Source organism: Mesoplodon mirus, assembly GCF_964341445.2.
Source record: "Mesoplodon mirus genome assembly, chromosome: 13".
NCBI classification, from domain to species: Eukaryota; Metazoa; Chordata; class Mammalia; order Artiodactyla; family Ziphiidae; genus Mesoplodon; species Mesoplodon mirus.
This window is the reverse complement of record NC_138989.1, coordinates 27,169,218-27,195,377: the sequence shown is the minus strand read 5'-3', so window position 1 is coordinate 27,195,377 and position 26,160 is coordinate 27,169,218. Positions and strand designations below refer to the sequence as shown.

Sequence of the window (26,160 nt, the reverse complement as noted above, 5' to 3'; positions counted from 1 at the left end):
AGATCAGGGTGCATCTTATCAGTGACACCTGACAGTTACAATCGGTCGCAGTTTTTTTCTTTCTTAGTGGTATATAAAGTACCAGTTCATCTTAGATCTAATTAAATGTAGTGTATGAAGTGATTTTAATTTCCTTTTTACTTTTCTGTAACTTACATAAAAATTCTGCCATGAAAATACATTGCCATTGGACCCAGAAAAAAATTTGCTTAGGATGTGTAAGTACTCAACGTGGTGCTCCACGTCCAAGGCTGACTTTTCTCCTTCTCGACAACAGGGACTTCTCCACGGCCTTCTTCAACAGCATCCCGCTCTCGGGTTCCCTGGCGGGCACCATGCTCACCTCTCACAGCAGCCCACAGCTGCTGCCGCTGGACTCCAGTACCTCCGTCCCCTTCGGCACCTCGAAGCCTTCCACAGATCCTGTGGCAGCGACCGGCACCAGGCCTGTGGGCGATTCTGTCAGTAAGGACAGGTGAGTAGGTGCCAAGCTTGGTCCTGTACCTGGGCAAGTGCGGTCTGGACAGTTGCAGGGACACTTCGTGGCCTCTTCAGTAAAGAAAAGAGACACGTGCTTGGTTTCAGATGAGGGCCTGCTCAGAAGGGAGCCTTGATCAGGAGAGTCTGATGATTAGGGCCCTGAGGACTTCATGTCCTGGGGGGAGATGCAGTCCCAGGATGGGAATACTAAGGGTGGCAACTGGCCCGTGACGCGTCATCTGCCACGGGGCCAGCCCACCTTCGGCTGGCCTGCTCATGTGCCATGGCACAGACTCCCCTCACACTCAGAATACATTTGCTCGGGGAGCCCATGTCTTCACTGGCCATCACCTGGAAACCAAACTAGAAGTCTGAAAGGACCAGAGGAGCATGACTAAGAGCCAGGAGCCATTTGCCCAGCGCCTGCTCTGAGTGACAAGCTGTGCCAGGCCCGACGTCTGCAGGGGTTGATTGGTGGGTCCTCATCTCTGGGGAGGATCTAGGCTGGTAGGGGAAGAGGTGGCCACAGGGGTGCGGGACTGGCCTTCTGAGGGCCTTGGCAGGCAGGTCTCAGGAAGGCTTCTCATTTAGGCTGAGCCAGGGGACGGGGCTGGGGAGTAGGGGCAACAACGAGAGCAGAGGCCTGGAGCCTGAAGAGTGGTGGGCGAGGGGAGGAAGGCTGGCTTCTCCCTGGAGTGGACACACAGGCGCTGGGACTTGCACCTTAGGAAACGACCAACAGTGGGGCCCAAGTTTAGCTGCCGCACTAGCACACAACTGACACTGTCAACGTGACCCTCTGTCACCAGACAGGGACCCTCTGTCACCAGGGACAGGGCTGTGCATTATCACAGCTCCTGCCTCTGGTGTCATGGCTGTGGAGGCATGTGCCAGGCTTTGAGTGTCCCCTCTCCCTTGAGGGAAGAGAAGGGTATGGAGCAGCAAGACCAGTCAGGAAGCAGAGCATTGGGAGGAAGGGTGTCTGGGGAAGGACAGGACGCCAGGTTTGCAAAATGTTCAACAGTTGGCCGTGCAGGTCCCCGGAGAGGAGGGGAGGATCATACAGGTGCCTGCGGGCATCTGGCCTGGGGTCCAGCGGCGGGGAGGGAAGTTAGCCCGGATGTGGGCAGAGGAGTCCCCATGGCTTTGACCCAGCGTGTGGGATGTGCTGGGACAACGGAGCTGGTAAGCTCCAGCCTGAGCTCCCTTTTCTCTGTGGAGTCAGAGACACAGGGAGCACTTGGAGGAGAGCATAAAGGGTGTGTGATTGTCCCTGTGAGACTGTGGTCAGAGCTGGTGGTCAGAGTGGGTTGGGTGGAGCTGCTGTATTCAGGTTGTGGAGACAGAGCTCTATGGTGAGGAAAAGGGGGTTGTAGGAACCGCTGTTGAGGCCTTGTGCTGCCCCCAGAAGCTCTGAGAACACTAAAGTGGTACGGGTGTGAGTGCATTTGCTCACAGTCTTCTCAGAAAGCCAAACTCCCAGAACTTTAATATGTGAAAGTATTAAAGAAAGTTGGCAATAGTCGATTACGTCTTGAAATTATTTATGGAAGTTTGATATTTGTGCCCCATTCACTTGGCTCCAAGCCCCACAAATCCCGGACTCCCGGATCCTCAGTGGGTTGTGCTGATGTGGCCTTCCGTCTCCACCCCACCCCCAGCGTGAATGCGGCCTCTGCTCCTGCTGCACCATCCCCCTCCATCCTCACAACCCCGTCCAAGATCGAACCTATGAAAGCGTTCGACTCCCGATTCACGGAGCGCTCCAAAGCCACGCCGGGGGCTCCTGCCTTGGCCGGTTTGACCCCGACAGCTATGGAAAGGTAGGTGGTGGCTGTGTGGGGCCCCAGAGATGGGGAAGGTACAGACTTGGGCCAGCCGTGCCACGTCCGCCTTCCTGTGAGGGTGCAGACTCCTGTCCCTTTGTATTCAGGAGCCACCACTCTGAGGAGAAAGGTGTGGCTGCTTCACAGAGCCATGGGGTGGGAGTGGGGGACCAAAGGGCAGAGGCACGAGGGCTGGTGGGTGCAGAGGCTGTGTTGAGATGGTCAGAGGGTGGAAGGCTCTGGTCCTGGCTTTCTGCTCAGACACTGACCAGGAGGTCGGGAGCTGAGATTAAAGTGATGGAGGGGAGGCTTCTGTGAGGTCCAACGGGCTTCTGAGCCCCTGCAGCATGTCCTCTGCACCTTCCTGAGTACAGGCAGCAGTCATGGGGTGGCAGGAGTCCTCCTGAGGAGCCACACTGAGTGTTTCAGCCTCTGCTATTGACACAGTTTCTCTGCCTCCTGGGAGGGCCTCCTGCCGAGCCTGCTGTGGCACGGAGCTCACTGCCTGGTCCAGCAAGTCGAAGGCTGAGAGAGTCTGAGGGGGGGCCGGGCCACCTTCCTCCACACAGGCCAGGGCCTTGAGTGCCAACCTGGAGCTGTGACCCACTGCAAGGTGATTGGGCTCAGCATTACCATTAGCCACATCAGGGACGTGGGCCAGAGACTCTTGCAGGAGCCACATGGCCAGAAGGTGCCCAGTGGAGGAAGCATCTGGCATGAGACCTGTCCTTGCCATGGACGGTGTCTTGGAGCTAAAGCCACACTGTACTGTCCCCGGGGCTTCACCCACGTTCTCAAAACTGCTTGTCTGAGTGGGATTCATCCTTGGAGAATAGGCCTCAGAAGCCAGCATGGGATGACTGTCCCTTCAGGTCAGCGGTGACTATGGCATGGGGTCTGCAGTGTGGTCACGTCTGTTTTATACGGGTGTTTCATGTGATCTTTTTACCCAGCAATTTTTCTGCCCAGCAATATAGAGGATCTGAAACCTCCCTGCTGCTAAACATTCTGAAATGCTGGATGAAACGTAACATGTGTCCCTAAAGTATGTGACTAGTTCACAAGAAAGTAAGTGAAGTCCCTAGGAGCCAAAATCTAAGAGTGAACAAAACAACCAGAGCAGTGGGTGTTAGGCCAGGAGGTTACTGGCCTGGTGAACAAGGACCTTGAGTATTAATGGCCACACAGATTTGAGACAGGGCCTTAGGCCTGAGCCACGTAGAGATTGGAATTAAGACACTAGCATGAAGTCAAGCTGCTAAAAAAAGTGTACCTCCAGTGAGAGGGGGACTAGAAGAAACCTGACTGACAGCATAGGAACATGGCCAGAGCCTGGAATGTCTCAGCCTGCCCTCTGAGTTAGGAAAACAGTCTTCCCCCGAGGCTGTGTCACCACTGGCCTGCCCTCAAGTGGATTGGAGGTCACTTTAACACTACCTCTGTCATCTGGAAATCACCAAGCCAAGAACTGGACACAAAAGAAGATTCTAGTCTAATTAACACCCCAGAGGCACTTGGCAAAGCAAATATAAATCCATCCTGACCCCAGGGGGTACTGTGTTCCCACTAAAGAAACACTGCCTGAGATGACTCAGAATCCAAAGGAACAAAGCCCGTGAAGAAACCCTGGTCATCCACACATGTCAGGAGACACCAGGAGCAGAAGGTGTAGACCTCTGTACTTCTGATGGTAGATTGTCAGATGGTGGCTGTAAAATAAACATGCGTAAGATGGTCAAAGACAAGAAAGATAAAACGTGAGGAAAGATTCATATACTATCCCATGTATAAAAATTAACTCAAAATGGATTGAAGAACTAAACGTAAGAGTTAAACTGTAAAACTCTTAGAAGAAAACATAGATGTGACCTTGGATTAGAAAACTATTTCTTAGATGTGACACCTAAAACACAAGCAACTAAAGAAAAAATAGAAAAATTGGGCATCATCAAAACTTAAAACTTTTGTGCTTCAAAGAGCACTGTCAGCAGAATGAAAGGACAACCTACTAAATGGGAGAAAATATTTGCAAATCACGTCTGAGTGAAGAGCTCTTATAGCTCAACAGTAAAAAGAGTAATAACCCAGTTTTTAAATGGACAAAGGATTTAAATAGACATTTCTCCAAAGAAGATACACAAACAACCATAAGCACATAAAAAGACATTCAACATCATTAGTCATCAGAGAAATGCAAACCAAAACTACAGTGAACTACCACTTCGCACCCACTAGGATCCGTGATCAGAAAGTCAGATAATAAGAAATGTTGGTGAGGATGGGGAGAAATCAGGGCCCTCAGATTCTGGTGGGATTGTAAAATGGTTCAGCTGGTTTAGAGGACAATCTAGCGTATCCATAAATGGTTAAAATAGTTACTGTCTGAGCCAGCAATCCCACACCTAGGTAGATACCCAAGAGAACTGAAAACGTATTCATGTAAAAAGTTGTACACAAAAGTTCATATCAGGGGACTTACCTGGTGGTCCAGTGGTTAAGAATCCACCTTCCAATGCAGGGGACATGGGTTCGATCCCTTGTCCGGCAACTAAGATCCCACATGCTGCGGGGCAACTAAGCCCGAGCGCCACAACTAGAGAGCCCATTTGCTGCAAATACTGAGCCTGCACACCACAACTAGAGAGAAGCCTGCATGCTGCAATGAAAGATCCACACGCCACATGAAGACCCAATAAAGTTCATATCCGTATTATTCATAATAGCCAAAAAGTGGAAATATCCCAAATGTCCGTCAATTGATGAATGGATTTTTAAAATGTGGTACATCCATACAATATATCAATAATATTATTTGGCAATAAAAAGGAATGGAATGCTTATACATGCCACAACAGGGAAAAACCTTGACAACGTTATGCTAAGTGAAAGAAGCCAGTCACAAAGGACCACATCCATTTATATTTAATTCTAGAATAGGCAAATCCATGGAGACAGAAAGTAGATTAGTGGTTGCCGGGGCAGGATGGGGTGAGTGCTGATGGATACAAAGTTTCTTTTGGGGATTATGAAAAGGCTCAAGGCTTAGTGGTGATGATTGATGGCCTTATGAATATACTAAAAACTAGTGAATTCTATACTTTAAAATGGTGACTTTTACGGTACATGAATTATAGCTCAGTAAGAAATAATACACCATCAAAAAGACCAGATAGATTTGGAAATGAACCCAAAAATACTTTTGGAAAAGAAAAAATAATCATTGCAATTGAAGAGTCAGCAGAGGGAATTCCCTGGCGGTCCAGTGGTTAGGACTCAGTGCTTTCATTGCCAGGGGCCCAGGTTTCAACCCCTGGTCGGGGAACTGAGATCCTGCAAGCCACGCATCCAAAAGAAAAAACCTCAGTGGGCATATTTGACAGCAGAGGAGGCCCAGCTGAGGAGCGCATTTGATCTGAGGAAATGGCCTGGGTGCTGCAGAGGTGAAGAGGTGGAGCCCAAGGAGGAGTGTCTGGAGGGCAGAGGGTAGGGTCTTCGTGCACCTAACAGGAGTTCCCCAAAGAGGGCGGGCTGTGGGGCATTGGTCAAGAGGGAGCAACCGATGTTTCATAGGCTTAAGCAAGTACTGAAATCTCAGTTTTGGAAATGGAGTGAGGTCTGAATAGCCAGAATAAAACACAATCTCCACCTTAGTGAAACCACAGGTCATCATAGCTAGGAATTCCTTCTGTTCACTGAGGAAGGATGTTCACCTTGCAGGTCTCCATGGCCCTTATCACTGTCAATTCCTAGCTCTCGGGGAGTGCAGACCCTGCTTTGAGAAGTGCAGAGGCTACCCCTTGAATCAGGCTGCTAGAGGGCAAAGTCTTGATGCATGATCTGGGCCCTGATGCCACCAGGGATTGTCCCTCAGTAGCTGTGTTACCCACATCTCATAAGGCCTTTCAGCCACACATACAGCTCCAGCAGGAACTATAGAATAAGGGCTCATCAAGTTTGCCATTCTCAGCTTCTCCCTTGAAAAGGCAGTGAATAAATAAAAGAATCAAAAACCCCAAAAAATAAGAAAGGAAGTGGCAGCGAGTGAGTATTCACTTAGGGCCAAGCTTCCTGCTTCCGAGGCAGCAGGAGGGTCTGGTATCAGGCACAGTAAGTTCACCTCCTGAACATGCCTCTTGCTTCAGCGGTTTATCCCTCCCTCCGTCCTCCCTGAATAGCTGAAAACCACTGATCTTTTTACTGTCTCTACAGTTTTGCCTTTCCTAGAATGTCATATAATTGGAAACATACTGTACCTAGCCTTTTCAAATGGGTGTCTTTTACTTAGTAATATCCATTTAAGGTTCTTCCATGCATTTTCATGGTTTGATAGCTTATTTCTTATTATTAACAGATGTTATCCCATTGTATGGATGCACATAGTTTGTATGTACCACAGTTTAAGCATTCCCCCATTGAAGGACATCGTGGTTGCTTCCATTTTTTGGCAATTATATATAGATGATGTATAAAACTGCTATCAGTACTCACGTATAGGTTTTTGTGTGAATATATGTTTTCATCTCCACTGGGCAGATACCTAGGAGTGCAATTGCTGGTTGGTATGGTAAGACTAGGTTTAGCTTTGTAAGAAACTGCCAGACTGTCTTCCAAAATGACTGCAGTCCCACCAACAGTGAATGTGTTCCTTTGATCCACATCCTTGTTGGCGTTTGGTATCATCAATTTTCTGGGTTTTAGCCATTCTAATAAGTGTTTAGTGGTATCGTTTTAATTTTCAATTGCTGAATGACATATGATGCTGAACATCTTTTCATACATTTATCAGCCATCTCATCTTTGGTGAGTGCCTGTTCAGATCTTTGTTCATTTTTTTAAATTGGTTATTTCTTTTTTTTTATTATTTTTTTTATTTTGGCTATGTTGGGTCGTTGCTGTGCGTGGGCTTTCTCTAACTGCGGCAAGCGGGGGCCACTCTTCATTGCAGTGTGCGGGCTTCTCATTGTGGTGGCTTCTCTTAGCTTCAGAGCACCGGCTCCAGGTGCGTGGGCTTCAGCATTTGCAGCACGTGGGCTCAGTAGCTGAGGCTCACAGGCTCCAGGGCACAGGCTCAGTAGTTGTGGCGCACGGGCCTAGCTGCTCCACGGCATGTGGGATCCTCCCGGACCAGGGATCGAACCCATGTTCCCTGAACTAGCAGGTGGATTCTCAACCACTGTGCCACCAGGGAAGCCCCAACTGGTTATTTCTTACTGCCGAATTTTAAGAATTCTTTGTATATTTTAGATACAAGTCTTTATTCAGGTAATGTGATTCACAGATATTTTCTCCCAGTCTTTGATTTGGCTTTCCATTCTCTTGACAGTGTCTTTCTCAGAGCAGAAATTTTTAATGTTAATGAAGTCCAACACATTAGATTTTTTTTTTTTTCTATCATGGATCATGCTTTTGGTGTTGTATCAAAAACTCATTGCCAGGGCTTCCCTGGTGGTGCAGTGGTTGAGAGTCCGCCTGCCAATGCAGGGGACAAGGGTTCGTGCCCCGGTCCGGGAGTATCCCACATGCCGCGGAGTGGCTGGGCCCGTGAGCCATGGCCGCTGAGCCTGTGCGTCCGGAGCCTGTGCTCCACAAAGGGGGAGGCCACAACAGTGAGAGGCCCACGTACCGCAAAAAAACAAACAAACAAACAAAAAACTCATTGCCAAACCCAAGCTCGCCTAGACTTCCTACTATGTTTTCTTCTGAGTTCTCATTTTATAGTTTTGCATTTTACACTTAGATCTATGATCCATTTTGAGTTAATGTTTGTGAAAGATGTACGGTCTGTGTCTAGATTTAGTATTTGCATGTGGACGTCCATTTGTGCCAGCACCATTTGTTGAAAGATTATTCTATGTCTTTGCCTTTATCAAAGATCAGTTGACTACATTTGTTTAGATCTATTTGGGGGTCTTTTCCTTTTCATATAAACTTTAGAATAAGTTTGTTGATACTACAGTATAAGTTCCTGGGATTTTTATTGGGATTCCATTGAATCTCTAGATCAAGTTAGGAAAAGTTGACATCTTAACAATATTGAGTCTTCCTATTCATGAACATAGAATACCTCAGTTTATTTAGATCTTTGATTTCTTTCATCAGAGTTTTGTTTCCCTCATATAAAATTTGTACATATTTTGTTATATTTCTATCAAACTATTGCTCCTTTGGCACCAGTATAAGTGGTATTGTGTTTAGAATTTCAAATACCACTTGTTCATTGCTAGTATATAGAAAAGCAATTGACATTTGTATGTTAACCTTGTATCCTGCAACCTTGGCATAATTGCTTATTAGTTACAGATTTTGTTGTTATTGATTCTTTGGAATTTTCTACAATGACATAGTGTCATCACTGATGTTTTTATTCACTGAACACAGTTTTATTCTTCCTTCCCAATCTTTATACCTTTTATTTCCTTCTCTTGTCATACTGCATTAGCTAAGTCCTCCAGTACAATGTTAACAGTAAGTTTTTTTTGTGGTTATTCTTTATCAAGTTAAGTTCTCTATTTCTAGTTTGCTAAGCTTTTATCATTAATAGATGTTTGGTTTTGTCATATGCTTTTTCTGCATCAGTTGATACGGTCGTAATGCTCTTCTTTAGTGTTGTTGGATGTGGTGGCTTATGTTAATTGATTTTTGAATGTTAAATCAGTATGCCTACCTGGAATAAATCCCATTTGGTCATGGTGTATAATTCATTTTACACGTTGTTGGATTCAATTTGCTAATATTTTGTTGAGGATTTTTGAATCTTTGTTCATGAGAGATATTGGTCTGTCGTTCTTCTTTCTTGTAATCTGGTTTGGATATTAGGGTAATGCTGGCCTCATAGGAGTTAGGATTTATTTCTTCTACTTCTGTTTTCTGGAACAGATTGTGGAGAATTGGTATAATTTCTTTCTTAAATGTTTGATAGAATTCAGTAAAACTGTCTGGGTTTGGTGCTTTCTTTCTTGGAAGATTATCAATTGTTGGTTAATTTCCTTAATAGATACAGGTCTATTCAGATTATTTTTCCTTGTGTGAGTTATGTGGATTTTTTTTTTCAAAGAACTGGTCCATTTTAACTAACTTATCAAATATATGGGTATAAAGTCGTTCATAATATTCCTTTATGATCCTTTTAATGTCCAGGGATGTGATCAGTAGTGAGGGCCCCCTTTCATTTCTTTCTTTTTTTATTGATGTGTATTTGATTTACAATATTGTGTTAGTCTCACACAATATATTTTGTGTAGCAAAATCATTCAGTTATGTATTTTTCAGATTATTTTCCATTATAGGTTATTACAAGATACTGAATATAGATCCTTGTGCTATACAGTAAATCCTTGTTGCTTACCTCCCCTTTCATTTCTTTATTTTTATATAAATTATTTTATTTATTTTTGGCTGCATTGGGTCTTTGTTGCTGCACATGGGCTTTCTCTAGTGGCAGTGAGCGGGGGCTATTCTTTGTTGAGGTGCGCAGGCTTCTCATTGCGGTGGCTTCTCGTTGTGGAGCACGGGCTCTAGAGCACAGGCTCAGTAGTTGTGGCACGCAGGCTTAGTTGCTCCGCGGCATGTGGAATCTTCCTGGACCAGGGCTTGAACCTGTGTCCCGGCATTGGCAGGCGGATTCTTAACCACTGCGCCACCAGGGAAGTTCCTCCCCTTTCATTTCTGATATTAGTAATTTGTGTCTTCTCTCTCCTTTTCTGATTAGCCTCACTATAAGTTTATCAATTTTATTGATCTTTTCAAAGAACCGACTTTTTATTCCATTGATTTTTCTCTATTTTCCCTTTTCAATTTCATTGATTTATGCTCTAATTTTTACTATTTACTTTATTCTGCTTGCTTTACATTATTTTGCTTATTATTGCATTAATATTATTTTTATTTAATATTTATTATTTAATATTATTTTATTTTTTATTATTTTTATTATTAATTTTCTACTGCTTGCTCATCTTTTTCTAGTTCCTAAAGGTGAAGTTATTTCAGGTCTTTCTTTTTTTCTAATTTATGCATTCTCTGCAATAAGTTTCCCTCTAAGCACTGCTTTCACTGTATCCCATAAAATTTGACATTGTGTTTTCATTTTCATTTAATTCAATATTTTTAAAATTTCTTTTGAGACTTTTTCTCTGATCCATGTGTTATTTAGAAATGTTGTTTAATCATGAAAGATGTGTGAGTTTTCTGACTTTCTGTTATTGATGTCTACTTTAATTCTGTTGTGGTCTTGAAGCATACTTTGTATGATTTCTGTTCTTTTATATTTGTTAGAGTATGTTTTATGACCCAGAATATGGTCTATACTAGTGAATATTCCATGTGATCTTGAGAATAATGTATATTCTGCTATTGATAAATGAAGTATTTTATAAATGTCAATTAAATACAGTGAATGATGGTACTGTTCAATTAATTATGTCCTTATTGATTTTCTGTCTGCTGGATCTGTTGATTACTGATAGAGGTATATGGAAATCTCCAGCTATAATAGTGGACTTGTCTAGTTCTCCTTCCAGTTCTATCAGTTTTTCCACATGTATTTTGACACACTCTATTGTTAGATGTATGCATATTAAGGATTGCTATGTCTTCTTGGAAAATCAACCCTCTTATCATCATATAATGCCTGTCTTTTTTTTTTTTTTTTCTGGTACACGGGCCTCTCACTGTTTTGGCCTCTCCCATTGCGGAGCACAGGCTCCAGACATGCAGGCTCAGTGGCCATGGCTCACGGGCCTAGCCGCTCCGCGGCATGTGGTATCTTCCCAGACCGGGGCACGAACCCATGTCCCCTCATTGGCAGGCGGACTCTCAACCACTGCGCCACCAGGGAAGCCCAATGCCTGTCTTTATTCTTGATAATTTTCCTTACTCTGGTGACTGCTTTGTCTGAGATTAATACAGCTACTCCAGCTTTCTTTTACTTAGTGCTAGTGTGGCATGTCCTTCTCCATCCCTTTTTTTAAAGAGTAGACTTAGGGGCTTCCCTGGTGGTGCAGTGGTTGAGAGTCCGCCTGCCGATGCAGGGGACACGGGTTTGTGCCCCAGTCCAGGAAAATCCCACATGCCGCGGAGCGGCTGGGCCCGTGAGCCATGGCCGTTGAGCCTGCGCGTCCAGAGCCTGTGCTCCGCAACGGGAGAGGCCACAACAGTGAGAGGCCCGCGTACCGCAAAAAAAAAATAAAAAAATTAAAAAAATAAAGAGTAGACTTATTTTTTTTTAACAGTTTAAGGTTCACAGAAAAATTGTACAGAAAGTACAGAGAGTTCCCATGTAGCCCTCTGCCTTAACTGTTGACATCCCACATCTGAGTGATACATTGGTTACAACCAATAAAACTACACAGACACATCATTGTCACCCAAAGTCCATAATTTACATTAAGTGTTCACCTTTGGTGTTTTGCATTCTGTGGGTTTGGACAATGTATAAGGACATGTATCTACCACCATAATGGTATCATACAACATAGTTTCACTGACCTAACAATCCTCTGCACTCTGCCTGTTCATCCTTCTCTCCTCCCAACCCCTGGAAATAACTGATATTTTTTTTACTATTTCCATAGTTTTTTGTTTTCCAGAATGTCATATAGTTGGAACCAGCCTTTTTAATTTATGTGTCTTTATATTTAAGCTGAGTTTCTTGTAGACAACATATACTTGGGTTTTCTTTTTCATTCTTTTTGTCAGTTTCTTTTAATTGGTATATTTGGAATATTTATATTTAAAGTGATTATTGATATAGTGAATTAGTATCTACCATATTCTTAACGATTTTGGTCTCCCTCTTTTTCTTCTGCCTTCTCTGATTTTAATTGAGCATGTTTTTGGTATGATTCCATTTTCTCTCTCTTATATTATCTCTTAGCATTATCTAAGAATATCTTAGATAGTAAGATAATGTATCTCCCCCATTGTCTCTCTTAGCATGTCAACTGTACTGCTTTTTAAATTTTTTTTAGTGGTTGCCCTACAGTTTGAAATAAACATTTGTAACTAAGTACACTTTCAAATAATGTTATAATGCTGAAGGGTAGTGCAGGTGCCTGTTAACCAAGTATTCCCCATTCTTTCTTTCCAAGACATATAACATTGCTACTGTTTATTTATTTCATTTATCATCCAATACATTGTTGCTGTTACTAGTTTGAACAAAAAGTTATCTTTCACTTTTGTGTGTGTGTGTGTGTGTGTGTGTGTGGCCTGTAGGATTTTAGTTCCCCGACTAGGGATTTTTTTTTTAATATGATTAGGTTCTATTTTTTATTTCTTATTTAGAGAATGTGTTTTGTTCTTTTTTTAAAATTATTTATTTATTTATTTATTTTGGCTGCACTGGGTCTTTGTTATGGCACTCGGGCTTCTCTAGTTGCAGCGCTTGAGCTCTAGAGCTCACGGGCTCAGTAGTTGTGGCACACGTGCTTATTGTAGTATGTGGGATCTTAGTTCCCCAACCAGGGATCAATCCCGGGCCCCCTGCATTTGGAGCAAAGAGTCCTAACCACTGGACTGCCAGGGAATTCCCAAAAAGTTATCTTTTTTTTTTTTTTTTTTTTTTTTTTTTTTTTTTTTTTTGCGGTATGCGGGCCTCTCACTGTTGTGGCCTCCCCCGTTGCGGAGCACAGGCTCCGGATGTGCAGGCCCAGCGGCCATGGCTCACGGGCCCAGCCGCTCCGCGGCATATGGGATCCTCCCAGACCGGGGCACGAACCCGTATCCCCTGCATCGGCAGGTGGACTCTCAACCACTGCGCCACCAGGGAGGCCCCAAAAAGTTATCTTTTAATTAAGAATAAGACAAATAAAAATTCTTACAGTATTTATTCTTTCTCTAGCACTTTCTTCATGCAAATCTAAGTTTCTGACCTGTATCATTTTCCTTCTCTCTGAAGAACTTCTTTTAACATTTCTTGCAAGGCAGTTCTGCTGGCAACACATTTCCTCTAGTGTCTTTTTGTTATTTTTGTCTGAAAAAACCTTTATTTCTCTTTCATTTTTGATATATAATTTCAATGGATACAGAATTCTAGGTTGGTGGGTTTGTTTTTAACACCTTATATGTTTCACTTCAGTCAGTTTTTGCTTGAACGGTTTCTGAAGAGAGGTCTGTTGTAATCTTTATTCTGTCCCTTATTAGCTGAAGTGTATTTTTCCCTCTGCTTCTCTCAAGAGTTTCTGTTTGTCTTTGGTTTACTGCAGTTTATGTTATGTGTAAGTAGGTGTGAATTTTTTGGTATTTATTCTACTTGGTGTTCTCTGAGCAGCTCAGATCTGTGGTTTGGTATCTTTCATTAATTTTGAAAAAGTCTTAGCTATTATTATTATTATTAAATTCTCTCTGCTTATATGATCCATCTGTTGTTGTGTGTTCAAATTTTTCCATTAGAGCCCTTAACATATTAATAATAGTTATTTAAAAATCCTGGCCTCATAATTCCAAAATTGCTGCCATGTCTGACTCTGGTTCTGATCCTGCTTCATCTCGAGACTGTGTTTCATTTTGGGTTTTTGTTTGATTTTGTTTTGTTTTGCCTTTTATCATGTCTTGTAATTTTTGTTGAAACCTGGACATAATGTACTAAATAATAGGAACTGGGGGTAAAAGGTCTTTAATGTGAGGTTTTGTTTACCTGGTAAGAATTAGGTCTTGTTTACTGTCTCCTGAAGCTGCAGGTGTCAGAGGCTTCCATTTCTTCTGGTGTCCTTGCTTTTCTCTCCCCATTTTCCTTGAGTTTCCCTAGAAACTCCTTGTTAAATGGAGTCTGTGTCTTGCAGTTCTCTTAGTTGTGATCTAGTGTTCTTATTACACAGGGGCCCTGTTGATTTTGTGAGGTATTGGGGAGGAGAAGCACTCTTTAGTCACATGATTAAGTCTCCTATGTTGTTGTTGGGCCAGAGTCCCAACTTCAAGAGAGTTTCTTAGTGCATGTGGAGGGGGGCTAGGCTGGAGTTGGTTGATTGCCCTGCCCCCAGGTCACATCATACTCAGTAAAGTAGTTTTCCTTGGGGGAAGGCTTTTGTTAAGGAGAACAGGACTCTGGGTGTGTTTCAGAGTGGTTGCTTTCCCCTTCCTCAGCCCAAAGCATATGGGAGGAGCACTCCATTCCTGATCTCCACCCATGACAACTGGTGGAGCTCCTGGAGGTAAAACTAACACAAGTGTGGGTGCCCTCCTCCCTCCCTGGTGGGGCTCCAGGCGGTTTTATGTCTTCGCCTTGTCTCCAGTTGTCAGGGCAGTGATTTCTCTGGTGGGTCTAAGGAGAGTTGTTGGTATACAGGTTTTCAGTTTTCCTCTTATTTTAAGAGTGAGAATGACGACTCCCAAGCTGTTTGCATCTTAGAGCAGAAACCAGAAGTCCTCTCCTACTTTTTAAATTTGTTAACTTTTGGGGATGAGTATGGATTTTATTGATGATCATGAAACTAGTAGTCCTGTGGAAAAGCCACGGGTGTCTGTGTTTGTGCAGGTTGAAAGAGCAGAGCCTTGTGAAGGAGCTGCGGCCCCGGGATGTCCTGGAGAGCAGCAGTGACAGCGATGAGAAGGTCTCTGTGGCCAAGCCTTCCTCACTCTCCAAGCGGAAGCTGGAGCTCGAGGTGGAAACGGTGGAGAAGAAGAAGAAAGGGCGGCCTCGGAAGGACTCACGGCTCATGCCCATGTCCCTGTCTCTGCAGGTGAGGCTGGCGGGCTGGTGCTGCCCCCGGCCCACCTCCTGAGCTTGGTGTGGGGGCCTGCATATGCCCTGGGGAAGAAGGGGGGCCCCACATGCCTCATCGGTGTGGGGACAGCTGGCGTGGACATGTATACCTCCAGAACTGCCCCGACCCACCCAGAGTCCTTGAGCCCCTCCCTGGGGTTAGCTGCCTCGTCTCTGCAGTAGGGGTCTCTGTAGCATTCATCTGCCCTCACAGAGGGTGGAAACGCCCAGGTAGTAGGCCCAGCCTCACCTCTGGTGACTCACCTTTACCTGGCACTGCCCTCCAGTGCCGGGCAGGGCTCAGGGACATCTCTGCTCTTGCAGTCCCCAGCTGCCCTGACCGCAGAGAAGGACGCCGTGTGTTTGTCTGTCCCAGCAGCTGCGCTGAAGCTGCCCATGCCGGGCCCCCAGAGAGCCTTCACCCTGCAGGTGAGCAGGCCTCCGCCTCCCTCCCTCCCGAGCCTGCACATTCTTTTTGTCCGCCTGCCCACCCCCACCCTCTGGGAGCTGTAAACCTTGAATTGTCACAGACTTGGGGCTGCTTTCAAGTGGCTCTCCATCACCTTCTGGGGGAAGTTGTGGCTGAGCAGAGCAGCCACCCAATCTTAACAAGACGGCTGGTCTCTTCTCTGGGACCCCTCACTTCCCCAGCTCCCACGCCTCTCCTTCATGGCTTTGCCCTCCATCTTCTGGGTGCCCAGCTCCTTCAAGACCTGTCCCAGGTATTCCTTCTCCTGGAAGCCTCCTCGATCTCCACTCTCGGCCGTGGGCTCAGCCCATGGGACCGTGTGGCACTGGTCTGTCTCTTGACCAGCCTGCCGGCCCATCCACTTCCCAGTGCCCAGCGTGGGGTCATCATCAGGGCCTTTCAAGGTCTCTAGTGGAGTCTTCTAACTACAGGCTTGTTCAAAACACAGATCTACAGCAAGTAGTCCTTTATTCCCAGAGGCCCTCTGGCCGCTCAGCCCAGCACCCGTGCCAGGCCTTGCACACACCGTCATCTCCCACCCTCTATACCTCAGCTCAGATTCATGTCCTTGGGAAACCATTTAGAACCCCACATGCAGGTGGGCTGCACGCTGCCCCAGCCCAGGCTGCCCCTCAGGGCTGCCAGGGGGCAGGTGGACAGGTCCTTCTGGGTCTAAGGGTGGGGCCCCCTGGCTCTTTTCGCACAAATCCCCCTCCCAAACTCACCCAGCCCCCCTCACCCCCGGGCCTTCCTTGCGGGGTGCTGTGTGGAGCTGTTCTTGGTTTCTGGGGGCCCAGCCCCCAGCCACAGCTGACCCTCCACCCCAGCTCACCCACTGTGTGGCCACACAAGTACGAACCGCTCACCTAGGTCCCATGTGGGGTATCTGCCTGTCCACTCCCCAGACACAAAACACGAGGCTGAGCCCGTGTGGAGCTGGTGCTGAACTGCACACGTTTCCCCACGCTTTTCTGGGGACCCTCCTGTCAGTGACACTGGGCTCCAGTGTGCATGCCAAGGTGCACTGTCAAGGAGCTGGAGACCCTAAGGGCTTTCCAGACCTTTCCTCCAAGTGCCGACACAGCCTCTGTTCTGGCCAAACCTGACAGTCTTTGAAGATCCTTCAGTTAGGAGTCAGGAGACCCCTGTCCCCCTGAGCGGGCTGGGGTCCTTCTGTGCCGTGTTCTCTTGGCCGGTTGCTTGCCTTCTCTGCATCCTCCCTTGTGAGAGGAGGTGGTGGGATCTGGAGGCTTCAAGGTCTTTAGCTGTGACACTGATTCTCTGCTCCACTGCACAGAGGACAAGGTGGACACCAGCTCCTGGGACTTGCCCTGCCCTGGGGGCTGCACGTTGGGACCTCTGGCCCCCTGTCCTGCCCTGTGACCACCCCCAACCCCAGCCTGCTGTTGGCCGGCAGCTCTGTCCACCCTTACGTGTCCTTCCCCCTGTCCGTGGCCCACGTCTGAGGCCACTGCTGCTGAAAACGTTCTGTTTGCTTCTCTCCCCCAGGTGAGCTCCGACCCCTCCATGTACATCGAGGTGGAGAACGAGGTGACGGCCGTAGGGGGCATAAAGCTGAGCCGCCTGAAGTGCAGCCGGGAAGGGAAGGAATGGGAGACAGTACTCACCAGCCGGATCCTCACCGCTGCCGGCAGCTGGTAAGAGCAGGGGTCTCCACCCCACCGGCCTTTAACGTAAAGCAAGACCCTGCACTGGGCTGTGGGGCACGGGGCTGTCCTGGGAGGTGGCCTGTCTGAGGGAGGCCTACACCCAGCCTCGCTCAGGACTGAGCTGGTGCCTGAGTCATCCAAGTCACTGGGGCACCCCATGAAGGTGGCACCATCACCCCCGTGTTACAGGAGAGGAAACTGAGTCCTGGAGGGTCACCTAAGCCCCCTGGGTGTTCTAGTCGGATTCCTGAAGTCTCCATTTCCAGGCCGAGCTCTGCCTGCCTCTCTCTGACCTTGGCTGGCCTTTTCTCTGGACCCCAGGTTTTCATCCAAGGAAGTCAGCATGGATTTCTGACTGTCCTCAGAGTCCCAAGGCCAGCCCTTTCCAGATCTGCCCTTTTGGGGGAGACCTGAATTCGGTGGTCAGTCACCCAGTGTCTTTCCACCACCCCTGGAGGTGGCCCCGCACATGCTCCATCTGGAAAGAGGACCCAGGGACGTATGGCCCCAGTCGGGACTGTGTGCTCAGTACCCCTACGAGGGTCTTACAGAGCTTTCAGCTTATATGTGGTCGTTTTCATTAGACCCGGAATCCTTTATCATGAGACTGCATGTGAAACACTCACAAATGTCTGTGACCCTGGCCCTGAGCGAGCCAGGTGCTGGGCCTGGACGGAACCACCATTCTGTTCCTCCCTCCATCCCCTGGGGCTCCCCCTTCGTCCCTGGTCCCAAGACAGCCGGCACGCCCCAGCTGAGAGCCAGGTGTGTCAGCACAGCCTCCCCGTGTGACCTAGAGGCTGCCGGGGAGTCCAGCCAAGTGGCCAGCCAGGCCCCAGCCCAGCGTGCAGACCTGCCCCCGGCGCCGCAGCTCCAGAGGTTCGACATCCCTGACAGTGGGCTGGCTGCAGGTGCACCCTGACCACGGGGACGAGCAGACAGAACACAGGGACCCACGGCCTCTTCCTTGGCTGACCTCGCTGTGAGCTGGCTGCCCGTGCAGACCGTAGGCGCCGGCTGGCGGCCCAGAAATGATTTGGAACAGGGCTCCAGTGGGCTGCTGGGCCGGACCTTGCTGTGCTGGCTGCACGCCTGCTCCCACTGCCTGGGGTCTGAGGCTCTGGCCTCACTCTAGGCCCGCTCTCACCCCAGGGGGCCCCACTAGGAAGGCAGAGCCTGCTTGTGCCGGGCACAGCCAAGGGACCTAGTGGGTGCTCAGAGGAGAGACACGAGACTGCGCTGACACACTCGTGGTGAAGCCCTTCTCGCTCAGGGAGCGACATGTCTCTCACCCCGGTCTCGAAGGCGTTCTGAGCACAGCTGGGTGCCCCCTGTGGGAGACACACCCTGTCGTCCCCATACTCCCCCCGGCCTGTCTGGGCAGAGGCCTCCTAGGGCCCCTCTGGCTGGTCTCAGCTAGGAGACTGTCAGGGGTGGTGCTCTGCAGCTGCTCCTGAACAGTGAGGCCTGCTGCCTGGCTCACTGTCAGGGCCACTGGTCCTTGGGCATGTGCTCCCTGGGGGTAGTTCCGTGTGAGCCCAGAAAAGCCTGAGCCACCGCATCGGGGAGAGGACTCCATCTCCAGGCAGAGGTCTCCAGTAGGCACCATCAGCTCTGCTGCCCGGCCTGGCTCTGTCCCTGCATCTCGGGGCCACCAGAGCTCCCAGCCCCCCTGACGCCAGCCCCCTGCTCCCCCAGTGACGTGGTGTGTGTCGCCTGTGAAAAGCGGATGCTGTCCGTGTTCTCCACCTGTGGTCGACGCCTCCTCCCTCCCATCCTGCTGCCATCCCCGATCTCCACCCTGCACTGCACCGGCTCCTACGTCATGGCCCTCACCGCCACAGCCACGCTGTCCGTCTGGTGAGAGGCAGGGCGGGAGCGGCTGTGCGGGTGCCCCTTGCTGCAGGGAGGGTCGCCCCGCCGGCACACAGGCCCTCGGGCCCGGCTGGAGGGTGAGCTGCTCCTGTCTCCCCCAGGGATGTGCACAGGCAGATAGTGGTGGTGAAGGAAGAGTCCCTACACTCCATCTTGGCAGGTGAGCCTGGCAGGGGGCCGCCCCGTCGCTGGGGTGGGGTTGGGGGCGGGCAGCTCAAGTCCAGGTGTGGCACAAAGGGCTCCTCTCAGCCAAGACGGAGAGCAGGCTCTGGGGTCCCTTCTGCGTGGCTAGGGCTGCGGGAGCCATGGCACCCACTGACGGGAATACGCTGGAACCCCTTCTTGGTGTCTCCCTAGGAAGTGACATGACGGTGTCACAGATCTTGCTGACGCAGCATGGAATCCCCGTGATGAACCTGTCGGACGGGAAAGCCTACTGCTTCAACCCGTCACTGTCTGCGTGGTAAGCACGCTGCCCTGAGCCCTGCCCCGTGGAGGGTCCATCTGAGCCAGAACCCAGCACAGCCAGCAAGGGCCCCGCCTGGCCCACTTCTCCTGGGAGTCTGGCCAGAGTGGAGGCCGCAGTGCAGCCCCCATCCCTGCCGGCCCCCTGCCTCTCTGCCCTCAGACCCGTACACAGGGACGCTGTCCTTCCCCTGCACTGTTCCCTGGGGGTCACTTTGTCTGGAGCAGACATTTGAACTTTTATGATTGTAGATGAGTAGTTCCAGCCTGGCCTCCGTAGGTGCCATCAGCTTCACGGCAGCCTCATCCAGCCCTGCTGTTTTGTAGCTTAGTTGGAGCCAAGGGACACTTCCGACTGGCTTGGTGCATTAGTGAGGCTGCACTGTCACTCACCACATGTGAGGTCTGTACCTTTGCTCTGTCTATTTTGGAGTCCTTTTCTATATTGGTAAAACCTCTTTTTTTTGTTCTGCCGCGCTGCATGTCTCGCGGATCTTAGTTCCCCAACTAGGGATCGAACCTGGGCCCCCTGCATAGGAAACATGGAGTCCTAAGCAGGGAAGTCCCTGTAAAACTTCTTTGTACATCAGAGATCTTAACCCAGAGTTAGGAAGCGTGTACCTCATGTACCAGCCGATCAGAAGTTTTCACTTGCCTGCACCTTGCTCCTTCAGGCCCAAGTGTGCCGCCATCCAGCCCGTCTCTGTTAAGGGTTGCCAGACACAAGTTCAGCCTCAGACTGAGATCTCGTTCTTGAGTTTAAAAAAAAAAAAAAAACAGCAACCCTCAAGATCCCCACTCCCTGCTCTTCCAAATTGCAAAATATCGTGTATTGTATGTGATTAGTATAATAATGGAAACAAGCTGGTTATTTGAGAAGGGAAATGTGGACTCTAGGCACCAGGCTGTTTTTAAGTTGTGTGAAGGGTCCAGAGAATGTGAAGCACTGATGCCTGGGATGCTGTGTGAGCTCTGGGAGGCTGGACGCCGGGACTCCTCAGCTGCTTCCGAGGGCCGCAGCACATGGGCTCCCAGACAGACTAGCATCCCAGGCATACTTGCCCCCCGCCCCCAGGACCTGAGACCCAGGGCCGGAGTGTCCGAGTAAGGAGGCCCTACATGGGCATACAGGGACCTCAGCTCCCTCAGTGCCCCTTGCTGCCTGCCTCTGCTGGGCCTCCTGGTTTCCCTGAGTTCCGCTCCTGCCTTTGCCTCCCCAGGAACCTGGTTTCTGACAAGCAGGACTCCCTGGCCCAGTGTGCAGACTTCAGGAGCAGCCTGCCACCCCAGGACGCCATGCTGTGCTCGGGGCCCTTAGCCATAGTCCAGGGCCGCGCCTCCACGTAGGTGACCCGGGTGCAGGGGAGGCATCCGGCCGGCTGTGTGGACGTGGTCCCTCCGAGGCCTGCCTTCTGACTGCCTGAGCCCAGCGGCACTCACAGGGCTGGGCTGGGGCTGCCGAGGGCTGGGAGCCACACTGGGCACTGTCTCAGGGTGCACGGTCACAGCTCTGTCACTTCAAGACCTGGGCGGCAGTCTGAGGGGCTGCGGGTCATGGATCCCCATGTTGGGCTGCACTTTGGGTGGGGGCCTGGGCTGCTGGCCTGTCCCCTCGGGGGCTAGATGGGAGGTGCAGAACAGCAGGACCTGGGGGCGGTTGGGCTGCCGTGGAGTCTGAAACCTGCCCCCTCCCCGCCCCAGCAGCTCAGGGAGGCAGGCAGCCCGGCTCTTCTCCGTGCCTCACATGGTGCAGCAGGAGACCACCTTGGCCTACCTGGAGAGCCAGGTCGCCGCAGCGCTCACCCTGCGCTCCAGCCACGAGTACCGCCACTGGCTCCTCCTCTACGTGCGATACCTCGTGAACGAAGGTGAGCTTCCCGGTGGTCCTTCTGTCCTCCCGGGCCCCACTCAGTCCCCATCCCAATGGGACCCTCCCGAGGGCCCGAGTGTCAGGGCCCAGGTGCAGCAGCCTGGGCTCTGTCCTCCCTCCTCCCGGCTTCCCGTGGTCGCCCCCTGGGGCCCTGGCCTCCTGCTCCCAAGTCAGTGAGGTGGGCAGCCCAGCAGGTGTCCAGCCCCACCACGGGCTGAACCGAGCAGCCCCTGAGGCCACAAGGATTGGTGGCAGGAGGGTGTGGGGGCAGAGGACTCACAGACACAGGCTCAACTCCCCCTGACCTCGTTGCCCCCTCAGAGCATCAGTGGGCCTGTCCCTCTCTTTCTCCTTCCTGGAAGGGCCAGCCTGCTGTCCAGCACCTCCCCTCGGCCCTCCAGCCCAGCTTTCCCCACCAGGGCTCTTACACCCATATCCCTGTCCCAGCATCCCCCTCCTCACCCCGCCCCGCTCCTTCTGTGGGTCAGCAGACAGCAGGGTGTTGGAAGACGTGACCTCCCACAGCCTCTTGACTCCCTGTGAGGCAGGCGTGGGCTCCAGCCTTGCCAGCTTCCCTCCGCTTGAGCTTGGCCTCCAGGGCCGTGGCCTGGGGATGGCCCTCCCCAGCTCTCCCTGTGTCACCACGCAGCCTGGGCCTGGTCACGGAGCTGGCACCCCCACACCCTCTCCTGCCTTTCTTGCTTTGCTTTCAACTCCTCCCCTGTTTTGTTCATGATTTAGAGAAAACAAATTAAGTACGGAAAAGACAGAGAAAAACTTGCCTGACCTCTACGGGTGTAACTCGCAAAATTCGCCCATCACGTTGCCAGACCCCTCCCCACAGACCCCAGGGATGAGTTCGGTATGGACTCATCCTGCCCAGACTTATTGAACACTCGGTGTTCCTGCAACCTTGCGCCTCTGCCAGGCACTCGGGTCACGTGTGGCCTCACCCCCGTACCCCCGGAAAGCCTGCCTCCAGCTCCTCTCTGGTTTCCTCCATCCTGGGTGTCAGTTCACTGGGGCTGCCCCCGTAGGGGACACCTCACCTCAACCTCTTGCTTCTCTTTCTCCATCTTCACGCATGTATGGCCCAGGGCCCGCGCATAACTCCCCTACCCTCTCTGTCCCTCCTTCCTCCCTCGGGGGAGGAGGACTCGAGCTTCACAGGGACACCAGCTCTCCTCTAAGCGTCCTCAGGTTCCACCCTCATCACTGGCTGGTTTCCTCCATTCCCTGTGGCTTCGGCTGTCGCTGATTCTGCCTCCAGCGTGGCTGGCGCTCCGCCCCCCCCGCCCCCCGGCTGTGCCGTAGCCCCACCTCCTCCGCCCAAACTCATTCCCACGCCCATCTTCTCCCGAAGGACACCACCTGACCCTGCACGTCTGCCCCCACCTCTTCTCTCCAATAGGCCCCCTCAGCCCACTCCCCTCCTCCCACAGCCCCCACATTCTCCACCCCCTTGGGGGGTCTGTCCCAGAGCTTCCACGTCTCGTCTTCCCTGGCCCAGCACACAGCAGCCACTGCGTGTGTTTCCTGGGATTGGGGGGGTGAGTCAGAGCCTCTCGCTATGGCCTCTGAGCGCTGAACTGAGACAAGGAGGCAACAAAGTGAGTGTTTGTTCTTTCTGCTTTGATGTACACAACAACTGAGCCTGTTCTTGACTTTATTTCTTTTTGTAATGTGTTCCTATTTCTGTTTTGTTTTGTTTTTTGTTTTCTGTAATTAGGGTTTGAATACCGACTCCGAGAAATATGCAAGGACTTACTGGGGCCTGTTCACTCCTCCACTGGAAGCCAATGGGAGTCAACAGTAGTAGTAAGTGCCACTTTCCTTTTTGCCACAAGAAATCTCTCCTGAAAAATAAAGGTGGAAATTGAAAAGTATGCCAAAGTGCTTTGAAATTCTTCCCTGTTACACTCTTCCAGCACACTGCCGGCATCAGAGAGAGGGCGAGTTGCCAGCCCACCCACCCTGGCAGGAGCCCTTGGCATCAGGGGCTGAGGGAGTGTCCACTCAGCCACGTGCCTGTGCTGGGAAAGCCGCTTGCCGGGGGCTGTGGATTTGTTAGTAGTGAGGCTCATAGTCCGGTCAGGAGGCAGACGTGAGCAAGTAAGCAGTTCAGTTAACAGGGCAATGATGGGTGTGCCTGGGAGAATGCAGCGGGGAGGCCTCGGAAGAGGACTTGCAGGATGAAACCCCAGGACAGGAATGAGCCTGCTGCGTGGAGACCGGGGAATGTGCTGGTAGAGGTGACAGAAGTGCAGAGGGCTTGGCCCATGGAGGCCGATGTGGTTGGAACATCGTTGGCAGAGGAGAGGGTGTGACGTGAGTCCAGAGAGGGCAGGAGGTGGATCCCTGGAACCTTGTGAGGAGCTGGGGTTTAGTCTAGGGCAGCGGGAGCCGGCAGAGGAGTTGGCGCTGATGTAGCAGAGCAGTTGGGACAAGGCAGACCTGGCAGTAGCTGAAGACAGCTTGGATCCATGTGGCAGCCACAGAGAAGGGAGAGGAAGCAGATTCAAGATGTATTTTGGAGGCAGAACCTACAAGACTGGGCGGGTGGGTGGTTGGATGTGGAGCAGGTGAGGGAAAGAGAATAATGAACATAATGAAATTGCACAGATGAGACTGTGGCTCACACAAGTGGGTAGAGTGCATTGATTGACTTCGGCAAGGAACAGGTTGGCGGGGAACTGGGGGCATGGTTCACTCCACTGCTTCACTCAGCCGTTGGGCAGCTGCCGGTGGAGCCCCACTCTGGCCAGGCGTAGCTCTGCAGCCGGCTGCAGCGAGCAAGGCTCAGGGGCCCCGCCTTCATGCAGACAGAGGCAGATTGGAGACAAATGAGCAAGTACATGTAACGTGTTGGCGGGGATGGGTCCTATGAACACCAATGAAGAGGGCAGGGGTGTGGAGTGCTAATGGGGTGCTGTTTTACATCCAGTGATCGAGGAAGCCCTGACTGATTGACAGAGATCAGAGGAGGTAAGGGAGGAAGCCCCGCAGATATCTGGGGGAAGAACATCCAGGCAGAGGGAACAGTGAGGACAAAGGCCCTGAGGTATGAGGGCTCGAGTGTAAAAGGAGCAGCTGAGCAGAGGTGATGGGAGGGTAAAAGAGGTGAAAGACTGGAGGGTCGGTCCTGGGAGGACTCTGGAGGTCTCGGTGTGTACTTGGCCTCCATTTTTTATTTTGTTGCTGTAGATGTTAATTTAGTTGGTTACTAGAATCCTAAGTTCAAAATCAATTTTCTTTAGAGTTTTGAAGGTATTGTGCCACAGACTTTTAGCATTTGCTGCTGTTGCTAAAACTGCCGCCAGTCCGATTTCCGTTGCTTTGTAAGTTCTTTCGGGATCCTGCCTTGGTGCTTTCAAGTCTCACAAAGCTCTCGGTCTATGTCTTTCATTCATTCTGTGGACTTTACTTAGAGGCTGTCTTTGGTTATAGCTTCCCTTTCATTTCCCTCATCATCAGAGAGATAGCATGTCCTCCCTTCTTAAAATCTGCTCCATCATTTTTTATAGTTCTAATTCTCCTTGAAATTTTCATTTTAGTCTTTCGAGCACAGTAAGCTTAGTTATTTTATTTTAAAGTTGCATGTCTGATAGTCCTAGTATCAGGAGCCCTTGTGGGTCTGTCTCTATTGCCTATAAATGTTTCTACTGGTTCTCGTTCACGTTATCTTATCTCCTTAAGTGCCTGGTTATTTTCAACTGTCTGCTGGACATGGTATTTGAAAAATTACTTGTAGAAATGGCTTGAGCCTCAGGTGATGTTGCTTTTGCACAGAGCATTTTATTTGCTTCGGTGCCAACTCTTAAGCCACCCGCTCTGCAGGGTCTCAACCCGGTCAGGATGGAGGTTTTCTGGGCTGCCTGGGGACTTTTCAGGGCTGGGCACTGGCTGGTGCAGGGGCTGGTTTCCTTCCAGTTTACCCTTATTCTAGGGTTGGGTCATCCCTTGGGGATACCAGCACAAAGAAGAGGTGCTTTACCAGGGACCCCACTTTTCATGGGCCTTAGGCCCCTGCTTTGGTCCCCCAGGCTCCCAACTCTGACAGAAGCCCACTCAGCCTCTTCCTCATCAGTACATGTTCCCAAGGCCAAGGTGTCCCTCTGGATTCCTGCCTTCCCCCACCCCGGCTCAGTCCTTCACCCCAGCACATTAGCTCTTGGAGTTCTGCTTCTGCTTAACCAGCTTTGTCCCCCGTCCTCAACAGGAAGGGTGTTCTGAATTACCTGCAGTAATCGAGCTGTTTCCCAGCACACCTCACCTCTGGGCAGCCTGACAGGCCATCTGCTTGCGGGGTGGGGGAGCACGTGTCTGACAAAGCCCTACCCTTGGCCGGGTTGTGGGGCTTCACTCTGTGCCCAGCTGCCACTCTGGGGGCCTGAGCCCAAGACGTTAGCCAGAGCTCTACATAGAGGTTCTCTGTCTCAGCCTGAAGGTGGGCACTCTAGGCCAAGATGGGGCGGGGAGCACAGGCAGGCCACCGGTTACCAGCCATGCACCCTCCTGTCCCCCTCCTTCCTGCTGTTCTTGCTGACCCCAAGCTTTGTCCAGGAGAGCCTGTGGCTCCCTTCCCAGGAACACCATCAGTGCAGTGCTACCTGCTGTTTACCTCTGCCAGCTGCCTAAAACCACTGGTCTGCTCGGGGTCCCCAGTATCCATGACAAATGCTTTCAACTGCAGGTAAATGACACCCTGTCTAGTGGTGGCTGAAGTCGTTTTATTCTGTCCTCCAAAACAAGTCCTTTGGAGTTAAGTGGAGGTCTGTATCTCTGATTCTCTTGGCCTCTCCCTC

The 26,160-nt window shown here is 50.3% G+C and overlaps 1 protein-coding gene across 3 annotated transcripts in view; it reads left to right on the top strand.

The window, feature by feature from the left end:
- The window catches only part of HIRA (histone cell cycle regulator), a 76,706-nt gene that overhangs the window by 41,189 nt on the left and 9,357 nt on the right, over positions 1–26,160 (top strand). For all 3 annotated transcript variants that reach the window (XM_082639935.1, XM_082639936.1, XM_082639937.1), the window contains 11 exons: positions 278–475; positions 2,142–2,303; positions 14,779–14,983; positions 15,331–15,435; positions 16,985–17,133; positions 18,844–19,005; positions 19,122–19,180; positions 19,378–19,483; positions 20,706–20,828; positions 21,190–21,353; positions 23,085–23,173. In XM_082639935.1, coding sequence (XP_082496061.1) covers positions 278–475; positions 2,142–2,303; positions 14,779–14,983; positions 15,331–15,435; positions 16,985–17,133; positions 18,844–19,005; positions 19,122–19,180; positions 19,378–19,483; positions 20,706–20,828; positions 21,190–21,353; positions 23,085–23,173 — 1,522 coding nt within the window. The remainder of the gene's footprint in view (positions 1–277; positions 476–2,141; positions 2,304–14,778; positions 14,984–15,330; positions 15,436–16,984; positions 17,134–18,843; positions 19,006–19,121; positions 19,181–19,377; positions 19,484–20,705; positions 20,829–21,189; positions 21,354–23,084; positions 23,174–26,160) is intronic.